The 13,822-nt window shown below is 43.0% G+C and overlaps 1 protein-coding gene across 1 annotated transcript; it reads left to right on the forward strand.

Moving 5' to 3' along the window:
• Positions 1-6,518: 6,518 nt before the first annotated feature.
• ADRB2 (adrenoceptor beta 2) lies at positions 6,519-7,929 on the forward strand. Its single transcript, XM_007943587.2, has one exon. It carries the CDS (start codon positions 6,676-6,678, stop codon positions 7,927-7,929), a length of 1,254 nt encoding a protein of 417 aa, XP_007941778.1. The 5' UTR covers positions 6,519-6,675.
• Positions 7,930-13,822: the final 5,893 nt, after the last annotated feature.

Below are 13,822 nucleotides of genomic sequence, written 5' to 3' on the forward strand. Positions count from 1 at the left end.
CCTGCTCCTGCGCCAGCCTCACTATACTTGCTATACCTGAGCCCACGGTGGCAGCCACTGTGTCAATCCATCAATCCATTGAGAGCCTTCCCCTTTTTCACTGACTCTCCACTTTACCAAGCAAGATATCCTTCTCCAGGGAACAGTCCTTCTGACAACATGACCAAAGTAGGGAGATCAAGTCTAGCCATTCTTGCTTCCAAGGAGCATATATTACTAGTCTCTTCTACCAGATTATAAAATATTTTAGGACAAAAGTAAGTTGGATGTTAAAGTTCAGAAACAAATTCAATTTACATGTTCCCTTTAACCTCCTTTAATAGCAGAAGCTGTTTTTGTAAGACAGATGCCTTAAAAAAAAAAAAAAAAAGAAAGCACATATTTCCCATACAAACCACAAATATTAGCTAAGGATTTTTATATATTCATATGGTTTTCAAAACATACCTGCCTTATATTTGTGTTTTCCAAAATTGGCTCTGATATGATGCGTTTTAGGAAGAACTAGATGGTACCTGGCTACCACTGTCAACCACTTGGAAGGGGATCTATGTAGGAGATCCTTGATAGAGAGGGGTAACAATGTAGAACAAAACTCAAAATCATTTGGAGAAAAAAAAAGGGGGGGGGGACCAGGTTTGATGGTCCAATAGAGCCTGGTGGAACCACTGAGACTATGGCCCCTAGCTGCCCTTCAGGTCTGGAATTGAACCCACACCTGTGGCTTCCAGCCAAACAAAAGATATGCATAGGAGTTGAACATTTACCTGAGGTAGATACACTCCTTGGAGAGAACAATCATGGGAGAAAGAAGGGCTGCTTATGCACAGGGAGACAGCTCAAGGGGCAGGAGTGCATGGAGGGATGGACACAGGGAAGAGGCAACTATGGGGAGGAAGTGGGAGGGGCTCTGTTGCATTGTGGTAAATTGTAGTCAATGTCATGAGACAAAGTGTATGTGAACTGCTCTATGGAAAGTGAATTTGCTCTGTAAATTTTCACCCAAATCACAATTAAAAAAAAAAAAAATTGATGCTTTTAATTTTTGGTCTTGGTGAGGAATATTGAGTGTACCATGAGCTACTAGAAAATCTGTCTTGGAGGAAGCACAAGAATGCTCCTTAGAAATGAGACTGGCCAGACTTTATCTCTTGACTTTGGTCATGTTGTCAGAAGGGACTAGTCTCTGGAGAAGGATATCATGCTTACTGACAAAGAAGGTCAGCAAAAAAGGGGAAGACCCTCAGTGAGATAGACTGACACAGTGGCTGTGACAATGGACTCAAACAAGGCAATGATTATGAGGATGGTAAGCACTGACTTGACGGCATCTAACACCACCACCACCAATAGGATTAGAATCTACAACTTCTGATTCCCTATCCATACTCTCTCTACTGGACGAAATTGTTTCCATATATTCCATAGCATACCATTCATTCCCCTGCTGAAGGAGACTCCAAAGAGTCATTCGCAGATTCAACAAGTTAAGCACTATGACCTAAGATACCCATTTTATGTAATGATTTAACTTCTCTCTTATATCCCTGAAAAATCACTGGTCCAACCAAGCTTTGTATCATCCTTGGAAGATTAGGAAAACTAGTCACAAAAATAGTTTTCTTTAGGGCTTAATTTTCTTGCAGAAACCCAGCTGAGAAAAGCTACTAGAATTTAGCCCCTCTGAATGATTGATTTATTCAAGCCAAGTAGTCCTTCACATGGCCTACTGAAGTCTCCTCTGCTTTAATTTAATGCCATCTCCCTTTGTTTAGTTCCCCGGAGAGGTGGAGAATTTATTAGCATGTCTCTTATAAAACTTGAGCATGGCAGGAAATTAAATTCATCTGGTATAATCAGCTGTTTGGAAAGCTTTCCTGGTTGCTCTGTTCTACTTTATTGGTTGCCAAGGTGATTATAAGTTGATTGTTTGATGACTTGTTCTAGGATCATTCCAGGTATTGATGTTAAGTTTAGACATTGACAGACCCAAACAGGAAAAGAAGAAGTCTGTTATGATGGTAAAGGGGACTCTAGACCTAAGGGGCCATAAATATTTAACCTAAATAGGAGATAAAAAAAAAAAAAAACCTAAACCCATGGCCATCAAGTCAGTTCTGACCCCTAGCAACCCCCACAGGATTTCCAAGGTTGTAAATCTTTATGGAAATAGACTGCCTCATATTCCTCCCACAGAACAGTTGGTGGGTTTGAACTACCAACCTTCTGGTTAGTAGTCAAATGACTTAGGTACTATGCCACCAGAACTCCTTCAGAAATAAGACAAGGCTTAGGCAAATCTCAAGGAATCTCCCAAGAGCTTAAGGACATTCTTAGAGAAGACAGAAGAGACTTGTTTTGAACGGCCTCAAGGGGGCAGACTTAAGGTCCATGGTAGAAGCTAGAAGAGGATAGATTTCTGCTTACTGGACAGTCAGAGAAATATATACAAAAGAAAGAGGCTGGCCAGCTTTCCCTTACTAAAGATGGCTCTGTATGGTGTTTGAATGGATGTAGCATGCAAGGAGCTGACTATACTGTGAGATCCTTCATTCAAAAATCACTTACATCCCACCCAGTCATATAACTCAATGACAATGATAATCTTTATATTAATTCTCCTTTCCTTTCTAAGTACCTATGTTATGATCACTTTTTATTATTTTTTGACAACAATTAGAATTAAAAATAAATTTCTCTTTATCCATGTTCAAAGTGTCCTTTCACACATACAAGCAATTAAGACAAATGCGCTTTCTATGTATTTTTTTCAATCAAAAATAAGATAACAATAGTAGCTATCTCTTTTCCACGGCATTTTGCTAAGCACTTTATATGCATTTAATCTCTTTTAATACGAATGTAATCAGAAAATACTTTAGGAAGTTAATATGAAAGACAGACATTTAACATAATCACTTAGAAAGAAATCTACATATGTTTCTCTGCTCAAAGAATCATAGGGATGGAAGCAATCTTGTCTAAAGCAAAACTCAGGGTAGGACTTCCTTAATCCATCCAGCTACTGGGGGGAGGGCATTCTCTGGCACCACAGGGCCTTACTCCTTTTCAGGTATTCATTAGGTAAATCAAAATGTGTGTCTGTGTGTTTTTTCCATTTTGGCAAGCAGGAAGCGACAAATCAGTGTCTTAAGGGATTGACAAAATATGTAATTAGACACTATCAATCAACCTAAAGGAGTCTGTTTTTTTCTTACATCAGATAAAGGTGCATTTAGTCTTCTAAAAACTTTCCAGCTCCACTGAAGCATTAACTCTGTGAGGCCATGAACAGAATAAGCAGTGCTCGTCAAACTTTTGTGCTGGGAAAGGAACAGTTTACGAAACCAGAAGGCAAACCTGGATTCCTAATTTGTCCCCCCACTTTGAACTAGATATTTCTCCTCTCTGCACGCCAGTTTCCTCATCTGCAAATTTAGGGGAATAAACTAAATGATCTATTAAACCCTTTTTTATTCTAACCTTCTCTAATCCTATGATTTTAGAAGGAGGTCAGGAGAAAAGACACTTGACAAGAAGACAACATCTTTAAATTCCTAACATCTTGGTGATGCAGCAGATAAAGAGAGAAATTATCCATTTGGCAAGACTGGTGGGCAAGGGTTTGGAACTTCTTAGTCAACATAAGCAGTTTACCCTTCTTGGTTTAGTGGTTGTAGGGTTTTTAAAAGGTTATTTCCCAAAATATTCAAAAGTTTTTAAGTGACTTATGTGTATATTTAAGTGATCAATTAGTGTTTGTTCTTTTTTTGTGAAAGTTAAACAATATGTTTATAAATTCCATAGCTTCACAAACAGGAAGGAGGTTTTAAATGGCTTAGTTCCACAATCCAGGGTAGATGTATATTTAAAGAAACATTGTTACGTAACAGAGAGGCCTCTTCCTAAAACGCATCATACCAGAGCCAGTTTTAGAAAACACAAATATAAGGCAGGTATGTTTTGAAAACGTATGAATATATAAAAATCTTTAGCTAATATTTGTGGTTTGTGTGGGAAATATGTACTTTCTTTTCTTTTTTTTTTTTTTTAAGGCATCTGTCTTACAAAAACAGCTTCTGCTATTAAAGGAGGTTAAAGGGAACATGTAAATTGAATTTGTTTCTGAACTTTAACATCCAACTTACTTTTGTCCTAAAATATTTTATAATCTGGTAGAAGAGACTAGTAATATATGCTCCTTGGAAGCGAGAATGGCTAGGCTTGCTCTCCCTACTTTGGTCATGTTGTCAGGACTGTTCCCTGGAGAAGGATATCTTGCTTGGTAAAGTGGAGAGTCAGTGAAAAAGGGGAAGGTTCTCAATGGATTGATGGATTGACACAGTGGCTGCCACCGTGGGCTCAGGTATAGCAAGTATAGTGAGGCTGGCGCAGGAGCAGGCAGTGTTGCCTTCTGTTGCACACAGGGTTGCTATGAGTTGGAGACAACTCCACAGCACTTAACCACAACAACAATGTATACAAATGTTTATTTACAACTCGTATTTGTGTGGCACTTATGTGTGCAAGAGCACTTTCACATTTTATCATTAGATCATTTGATTCTCACTCAACTCAATAGGAATAGAAAAAAAGTTACTTTATTCTCCAAGTACAGATAGGTGAAGTTAGGCTTCATCTCTGTGATTAGCCAAAGGAAAGTGAGCTGGAAAGTTCCAAGAACAGTGGATCTGGAATCTGGATATTCCAATACCAGTTGCCATGCTTCTTCCCTATCTTCCACTCCTCACTCCTTTCTGCATATACTGATGCAGCATATTGAAAAGATTAAAAGATGGATTTTGAGCCAGACAAACCTGGGTTCAAGTCCTGCCCCTGGCCATGTGCTCCTGGGCAAGCTATTTCCTTCTTTAAAATGTAGTAATGAATTAAGCTAAAAATAGTAACTCTCCTTGGGATTGCAGGAAGGATTAAATAGAATAATGCATGAATAGTACATAGGAAAATGTTGCATAAATGTTAACCATTGTTATATTATTATGTAATGTGCAAAGCAGTGCATGAAATACTTTCAGTTTTTCAGAGACTCTACTGAGACATATGAAATCAAACACTGCGCATTAATTTTTTTTTCATAACAGTAAAGTCATATGCCAGATGCCAAAGGAATGTATTTCATGGGCAAAGTCTTTGGGTTTTAAGGCTGGTCTGTTTTTTGTTTTTGTAACAAGGAAGAGTTATTTTTTTTTGCCTTCTGTAGTTTCAAAATTTTCTTAATGTTACATTCTAAATAGATGCAACCATATGAAATTGCCATTTTGTGAGTCAAAAGCATCCAAATACTGGCAATTTCATATAGTTTACCCAAACAGATTAACAAACTATAGAGCAAATGAAAAAAAATTTTTTTTTAGTTGCAATGAGGTTACCGAAGAAGTCTACGTTGAAGTGAAACTGATCCCAAATTTCAATGCATTTTCATTCCAGCATATGAAGGAATGACGCCATGCTCCCAATAATTAAAAACAAAAGCACTTTGTCCTCCCACCTCCAAATATACACATGAAGACCCTAGTTTCCAGTGAAATCCAAAGAGTAAAATTAGGTCTCAATGCCCACAAAATTCTCAAGGAGGGCAAGGAAACTACTTGACAACGAGTGTGCTGAGGAAATCGGCAGCTGTTGAAGTCACCTTTTGTGGTCTTGCCAAATGTTTGAAAAGAAATACACTAAATATGCCTGCGTGTGGGGAGGGTGGAAGTAGTGGGGGGTTTCATTTATAAACGCTTGAATGAGGGAGTCTTTTGAGCAGCAATAGGGACGCCCGTGTTTTGAGTCCCTCTCCATGCCTCGGGTTGAGTATTCCTGTGTATTTACTTCTTTCTGTGTGCGCGCCCATGCTTTCGTGTTTCTGTGTTTGTTTCTGGCCGCCCCTCCGTGTTGGACAGGGGTGACTTTGTACCTGTCTGCTTCAGCGTGCGCGCGCTCCCGCGAGTGTGCGTGTTGGTGCGCTGGCGGGTGTGTCTTGATGTCATGGTTCGGTATAAGTCTGAGCATGCCTGTCGGGGTGCATTTGTGCCTGTACGTGCGTGTCTCGGTGGGCACTCTAGTCTGTTTTTCCGTATGTGGGGGATGGCGGGTGCCCGTGTGTTGCCTTCTGCACCAAGACTTCAGTTCGTACAGGCGTGCATGAAAGAGCCCAAAGCTCTTGGGTTGGTTGGTAAGCACGCCAGCCCCAGCTTTAGCCCTCTGGGAGCAGACTCGGGTAAGCCTACAGGGAGTGGTGGCCCGCCCCCCCGACCCGACTGCAGCTTGGCCCCGCCTGTGCCGGACCCAGGAGGAGGCGAGATAGGGGATGGAAGGGGCGGGAAGGGAGGGGAGCCTCGCCCCTTCGGGGCTGCCCGCGCGCTATTGGCGGAAAGTTGCCTAACGTCATGAGGAGGGCAGTTACCCTAAAGTCCTCTGCACATAACGGGCTGGGCGCACTCCGAGGTGGCTTCTCCAGAGCGCAGGCTAGGACAGACGGGCACAGAGATTCCAGGGCACCCCAGAAAGCTGAGTGTGCAGGACGCGCCCCACCACACCCACCCCACGGCCTCTGAATGAGGCTTTCAAGCATTCGCCCGCGGCCCGCAGCGCCCCGCCGGAGGTCCGCCAGCTGAGGCGTGACCGGTGCGCCTGCAGCCAGTGCGCTCACCTGCCAGCCTGCGCACCATGGGGCAACCTGGGAACAGCAGCGTCTTCTTGCTAGCTCCCAACGGAAGCCATGAGCCGGACCACGACATCACGCAAGAACGGGACGAAGCGTGGGTGGTGGGCATGGGCATCGTTATGTCGCTCATCGTCCTGGCCATTGTATTTGGTAACGTGCTGGTCATCACGGCCATTGCCAAGTTTGAGCGTTTGCAGACGGTCACCAACTGCTTCATCACCTCGCTGGCCTGTGCTGACTTGGTCATGGGCTTGGCGGTGGTGCCATTTGGGGCCAGTCACATCCTTATGAAAATGTGGACTTTTGGCAACTTCTGGTGCGAATTTTGGACCTCCATAGATGTGTTGTGCGTCACCGCCAGCATCGAGACTCTGTGCGTGATCGCAGTGGATCGTTATTTTGCCATAACATCACCCTTCAAGTATCAGAGCCTCTTGACCAAAAATAAGGCCCGGGTGGTCATTTTGATGGTGTGGATCGTGTCGGGCCTTACCTCCTTCTTGCCCATCCAGATGCACTGGTATCGGGCCACACACCAGGAAGCTATCAACTGTTATGCCAAAGAGACCTGCTGTGACTTCTTCACGAATCAAGCTTATGCTATTGCCTCCTCCGTTGTGTCATTCTACTTGCCCCTGGTGGTCATGGTCTTCGTCTACTCCAGAGTCTTCCAAGTGGCCAAAAGGCAGCTCCAGAAGATTGACAAATCTGAGGGCCGTTTCCATGGCCAAAACCTTAGCCAGGTGGAGCAGGAAGGGCGGAGCGGGCATGGACACCGGAGGTCCTCCAAGTTCTGCTTGAAAGAACACAAAGCCCTCAAGACTTTAGGCATCATTATGGGCACATTCACCCTCTGCTGGCTGCCATTCTTCATTGTCAACATTGTGCATGTGATCCAGGACAACCTCATCTCTAAGGAAGTTTACATACTCCTAAACTGGGTGGGCTATGTCAATTCTGCTTTCAATCCCCTTATCTACTGCCGTAGCCCAGATTTCAGGATTGCCTTCCAGGAGCTTCTGTGCCTACGAAGGTCTTCTCTGAAGGCCTATGGGAACGGCTGCTCCAACAACAGCAACGGCAAAAGTGACTACACAGGAGAGCAAAGTGGATGTCACCTGGGGCAAGAGAAAGAAAGTGAACTGCTGTGTGAGGACCCCCCAGGCACACAGGACTTTAACTGTCAAGGTACTGTGCCTAACGATAGCATTGATTCACAAGGGAGGAACTGTAGTACAAATGACTCACTGCTGTAATTCATTTTTTCTACTTTTTAAGAACCCCCCTTCCCCAAGGAACACTAAACAGACTATTTAACTTGAGTGTAATAAACTTAGAATAAAATTGTATAGGGATGTGCAGGAGGAAGGAAATCCTTCTGCCTTTTTTTATTATTACTATTTTTTTAAGCTGTAAAAAAAAGAGAAAGTGTATATGAGTGATTATTTGTTTCTTGTACAGTTCAGTTCCTCTTTGCATGGAACTTTTAAGTTTATGTCTGAAGGGCTTTTGTCCCAGAGGACCTGGGTCTGCTATGTTTTGATGACTCTTCCGTATATCTACCTCATTCGTCAAGTATTAGGGGTAATATATTGCTGCTGGTAATTTGTATCTGAAGGAGACGTTCCTTCCTGCACCCTTGGACTTGAGGATCTTGAGTATCTTGGACCTTTCAGCTGTGAAAATGGACTCTTCTCGCTCCTCTTATTTGCTCAAATGGGGTGTCGTAGGCAGGGATTTGAGGGGCAGCTTCAGTTGTTTTCCTGAGCAAAGTCTAAAGTTTACAGTAAATAAATTGTTTGACCATGACTTCATTGCACCTGTTTCTCCAAAACCCCTTGACTGGAGTATTGTTGCCTCCCCCACTAGAAACCGCAGGTAACTCTTTGTACTAACTCTCTAGTGACTTAATGAGGAATGATACTGGAATGACATGCACTGATTGCTTAACCCTTTCCTCTGCCTTGAAATCTGCTGCTACAACCTTGTATCTCACCTAACACTTGTGTCCCAAATGAGTTCTGCCTGCTTCCAACATAGCTCAGCTCAGCCTACAGTTAGTATTGTTTGTTGTTACATCACAAGCACTGACTTATAGAAACTGAGTTATGGGCATATGTCTTGTCCCTCCACACACCCTCACCACCCACCTTTCAGTTCTGCTTATTTAACAACTGCTTATATCTTTGCCATGTCTTATAGTGGAGAGCTCTGTACTGCATCAGGGCTTGGCATTTTAAGGGAATAAGAAAAACATTCTTGTGAAAAACCTACTCACACATAGGCCATCATTCCAGGGGAAAATATCCAGGGCATTGGTCTCAAGGAGAAAAACTGGGAAACATAACCAATGAATAATATCTCGTGACCTAGAAACAAGGCTTTAACCCCTCCTCCTTCTTTTCTTCTGTCCTCCTTTCCCTTGTTTTCTTTAAAAACAAATTTTTAAAAAAATTATAATTCTTTTTAAATTTTGTGCATGTAATAATATTTGCCTCTGTCGTCTATATCTTTTGAGCATGTGTCCTCCCTTTCCCCATTGTCACTGTGCTGGTCACACACTCTTTCCATACCGCCTCTCCCCTCACCCAAATCACCATGTGACCCCCAACTGGTATGAAAATTTCTCTCCTATCCCCAGTAACCAACAAAGTGAATTTCCTTCCCTTTTCTTCTTCTTTTGACTCTTCTCACTTCAATATAAACCAGGGTTTCTCAATGCCGGTATTATTGACATTTTGGTCCAAATAATTCATTGTTGTGGGAGACTTCCCCATGCATTGGTGACTGTCTAGCAGCATCTCTGCCTTCTACCCACTAGATGCCAGTGGCACTACCTACCCAATTGTGACAACCAAAAATGTCTCCAGACACAATCACATGCCCCCTGAGGGAGAATTTGCCCGTGGTTGAAAAACTCCAGTATAAACCTCTAAAATCTAAACAGGTTTCAGATTCTGCCTAATGCAACAGTTTCATTTTGCAGAGCCTCTTGAGAGCTAAGGGGATACTGTTCCTGGGTTGACCACTTCTGGTACAAACTTTTAAAACAGATTTTTAGGTTCTGTCTAATGCAGTGGCTTTACTTTACAGATGGGCATTTTTCACAGTTTATCCAGTCAGTGACAGATCCTAGCCAGTGTTCTTTCCACTCAATCATGCTGACTTCTGAACTTACCATCCAGCAGCCCAGATACTGACCATGAGGTGTTCAAAAGGCTTTAGGTCTGTACAGAATTATTTGGGAGGGTTTATCAATGGAGGAGAGGTCTGTGGGCCATTACTGCCTGTTTGTGGAGAGGTTATACTCCTGTTAAAAGGTACATAGGGAGAAATCACAAAAGTAAACACATTTTCCCTCCCCCCCTCACCTCACCACCACCTCTTTTCTATTTTTGCCTGGTGTGTCTGAGCCAGAGCTTGCCCCAGGTTTGATGGAGTGGATCATCCTCTTTGGCAGCGCCAGGCTGGAGAGTATCAGTCTGCAGGGTTCATTGCCATTTCACCCTCTCATGAAGCTGACTCCACTTGTCTCTTCCCTTCTGCCCCAGCCAAGGTCCCCAACCAGAAAAGCACTGTACTTTTCTGCTTCCTGTTAGCTCAGTAATGAGATGTCAGGGAGAGCTAACACTGAGCTCTCAAGAAAATGTAAGGAGCCCATGGTTTTGAAATATGCCATGACAAATTGGAGAGTGGGTACCTTTCAATACTTTTCCTTTTCCTCAGAGGACTTTCATACCTATTACCACGTTCTCCTCCTGCCTTGAGCCCCACCTCCAGTAGTGTGGGCAGTTTCTCCAGCTAATCTTCACATACCCAGTAGCCTCACAGGATCTCAGACTGGGAAGAGCCAGTAGAAAGGATTTGACATCTGAAGAGTTGGAAAGCCTGAGAGGGGTAATGACCTGCCCAAGGTAAGAAGCCAAGAGTGTCAGAGCTAGGGCAAAAGCCAGGGAGCCTGTCTGCCATTCCAGAAACTGGTATATTCTCTTGACCAAATTGTCATTGAGATAAGACTTCATCCTCAATGTAGAAGCTTCTCCCTGGGGCTGTAACACAATAAATTCATTTCAGTGGATGTTTTTACTTCTTTGGGGTCCTTAACACAAAATTCAGGAAATAAACAAATAACATGAAATAAGGACAAGAGAAAGAATTGTTTGTTTACCAGGCAAGAATCCACTAGGATATCCTCTGCATTTAGGGAAGCTTGAAGATTCTTAATTCTTTATGACCTTCCAGGAATTTCAAGTCACTCCAGGTAGAAATTTCCCATTGTCTTATTTCAAACAGAATTGGAAATGTTTCTGTCTGTCACCATTTGTAAGTCCCTTGGACATTAAATATTGTTAATAAACAATGTCAATGTTGTATAAATATTCTTTTGGTTAAGGGAGACATTCATTGTTTGTAGAGGAGTATCTAGTGTAATTTCAGTTGAAAAAAAGTTCAACTATAAATATTAATTTGGATTCCCAGCTAAAAGGGGACTTTAGCCATATTCTGATCCCTTTAAGAATACTTTCAATATAAGAACTTTGCTCAGCTCTGAAGGTCTTGTCAAACAACGACATTTTAGGCCTGCTCAATCCCTCAACTTCTACCTGCTGTAGTTCGCTTTGTTCCTTTGAGAGGCTATTGCCTGTGTCCCTCTGTTTGCTGACTGGTTGGTTACATAAGATTTGTGTTGGATTCAGCATCATGAAGTTTGCTTTGCCTGGACAGCAAGTTCTCAGTCTGTCAGACGAGAACCTTATCCTAAGATACAAGCTGACAGGTGTGTACAGTGGTGGCACGGGGTGGGCCTCCCAGCAGAGGGCATTATTGGGGGGAAGGAATCTGGGGGAAAGGGAGACTGGGAATAGGAGCTGTCCTGGCACAATGCTTAGAATGTTTATGATGTTGAACCTATTGCCAGATGGAACTTAGACCAGAATCGGTCAGGGTGTCTTTGGAGTACCTACTGTGTGCAGCATGAGACAGGTAGTAATCATCTTTTAGAGCATGAGATTAACAATAACAAATAGATACCTTTTCTAGAATGCTTACTAAATGTTAGGGACGTGCTAGGCACCTTTTAAGCATTATGTCATCTTCACAACTTTATGACGTTGGTAACATAAATAGCCTCATTTAACAAATGAGGAAACTGAGGTTCAAGGAGGTAAAATAACTTGCTAAACACGAGCTAGCTGCAGAGTCAGAACTAGAACCCAGGTCTGTATGACTCCAGTGCCCATGGAGGCTAGCACACATGCAGACCAGGAAGCAGCACGAGGCCACTGACAGTTTGTGCCAGAACAAGTGTAAGAACTGGAAATGCAATACCTTGTTGAGAGAAGAGGGTGATGGCTGTGGGTTGGGGCAGGCAGGAATGTTCCTGTCAAAGCATGTGATTGCAGGGTTGCTGGGGACTGGGACAAGAAGCTAATCACTGAAGTGCCTCATTTACTTCTCTAAGTCTCTGCTTTGTATTTTCATCGGAGAGTCAGGCCAAATTGAAAAGAGGATATGAAACTCCAGAGCGAGCAGAGCAGGGTAGAGCAAGAGCACAGGCGCCTTTACACCCTGGCAAACTCATTCACAGTTCCAGAGTCGGGAATGTCTCCTAAATTGAGCAAGGGACTGGACCTTTATGGGAAATTCAGCAGCCTCAGTGGCTCTGTAGGTGTGCTCTCTGCTTTAAGCTAGCCTTCTAGGGCAGGGTAGATGGTTTTCTGGCAGCAGACATCAAGGAGGATTAAAACCCTTTGAGCGATACTTTTCATTGACAGTATAACCTCTACTAAATTCAGCTGTGTGCTAATCCCTACTTCACTGACAGTGCAAATATAATCTGAAGGAGGAATTTTTGAAATACCTAACAGAACAAACTTCCCAAGGACTTTCAAGAAATTGAGAAATACTTGTGTCTTATGAATAAAGGAAGGCAGGCTAAGGGGAAAAGAACACTAGATGGGGAAAAGAACACGTAGTTAGGATTCAGGTCTTAACTTGGTCTTTCTCTGTCTCTCTCTCTCTGTGTCTCTATCTCTGTCTCCATGTCTGCCGCTCTCTCTGTCTCTCTGTCATGTTAGATAAGGCAGTTTTCCTGTGTAGACCTCAGTTAGCTTAGCTATAAAATGATGAGGCCAGTGCTGTTGATGTCCAAGTTCCCCTTAGCTCTGAATCTAGATAGCTTATAATTTAGAGGCTAATTAGAGACAGCAGTTTGTATTTCTGATCTGAATTGATGACATTTGCTAAACATATAATAATTGAATATCCTGGGGGGGGGGTTGGGTTTTTTTTGGCGGGGAGTACTCAGCCTGCAGGAAGAGAATGGTAGAAGAAGGACTGTTTGGTGCATGATTCTTGTTGTTTGGTGTTGTCAAGTTGATTCTGACTCATAGTGACCCTGTGACCCCACGTGATAGAGTAGAACTGCCCCCATGGCGTCTTTGCCTAACAGAAGCAGAGCACCAGGTCTTTCTCCTGCAGTCAGCAGCTGAGCGCTTAACCATTTGCAACACCAGGGCTCCTTGATGTACGATAGCTGCTCTCAAATAGATTGAGGACCTCCAGAGAAAAGGAGCACACTAGTTCTACACGAATATCAAAGCACAAACTGAAACTTCCAGGGAGGCAGATTCCAGCTCAGAAGAAGGAAAGCTTTTCTAAGCATGGAATAGGCTGTCTTTCAGTATAATAAGGCTCCTGTCATTGGAAGCATTCAACAGAAGCCAAAATGAAGCTCAGTGAGGAATGAAGCCCAGAGGTTTCTTGCACTGAGAAGATTAGACTAAGTGCCTTTCAAGCTTGTGGCACTATATCCTTGAAAACAGACCTGTTTAAGGACCTGAGTGTCCTTAAAATGTATTCAGACTGTTCCCTAATTCCAGCTGGCCTTCCCCCCAATTCCTCTGGATTGCAGAGGTTTCACTGAATTCCCAAATGGGAAACCTCCTGGGGAAACCAGGATCTCAACAGTCCTTGGCGGTGGGGGAAAATCCAGAAATAGAGCAATACGGTTAAGCAGTTTTCCAAACTATTAGACCTTTTCATCAGCTGCTCTTCCCATGCCTTTTGCAAATGACCTACTAACTCCCAGAGAGAGAATAATGAGAGCTGCAAAGTCCTCTCTGCAAAGGCTATTACATCCTTCTCCAC

Source organism: Orycteropus afer, unplaced genomic scaffold (assembly GCF_000298275.1).
Source record: "Orycteropus afer afer isolate SDZICR_OR568_19922 unplaced genomic scaffold, OryAfe1.0 scaffold00110, whole genome shotgun sequence".
NCBI classification, from domain to species: Eukaryota; Metazoa; Chordata; class Mammalia; order Tubulidentata; family Orycteropodidae; genus Orycteropus; species Orycteropus afer.

Excerpts from the sequence above, each read along its gene's own strand:
- ADRB2 (XM_007943587.2), top strand. The coding sequence starts at position 6,676 with ATGGGGCAACCTGGGAACAGCAGCGTCTTCTTGCTAGCTCCCAACGGA.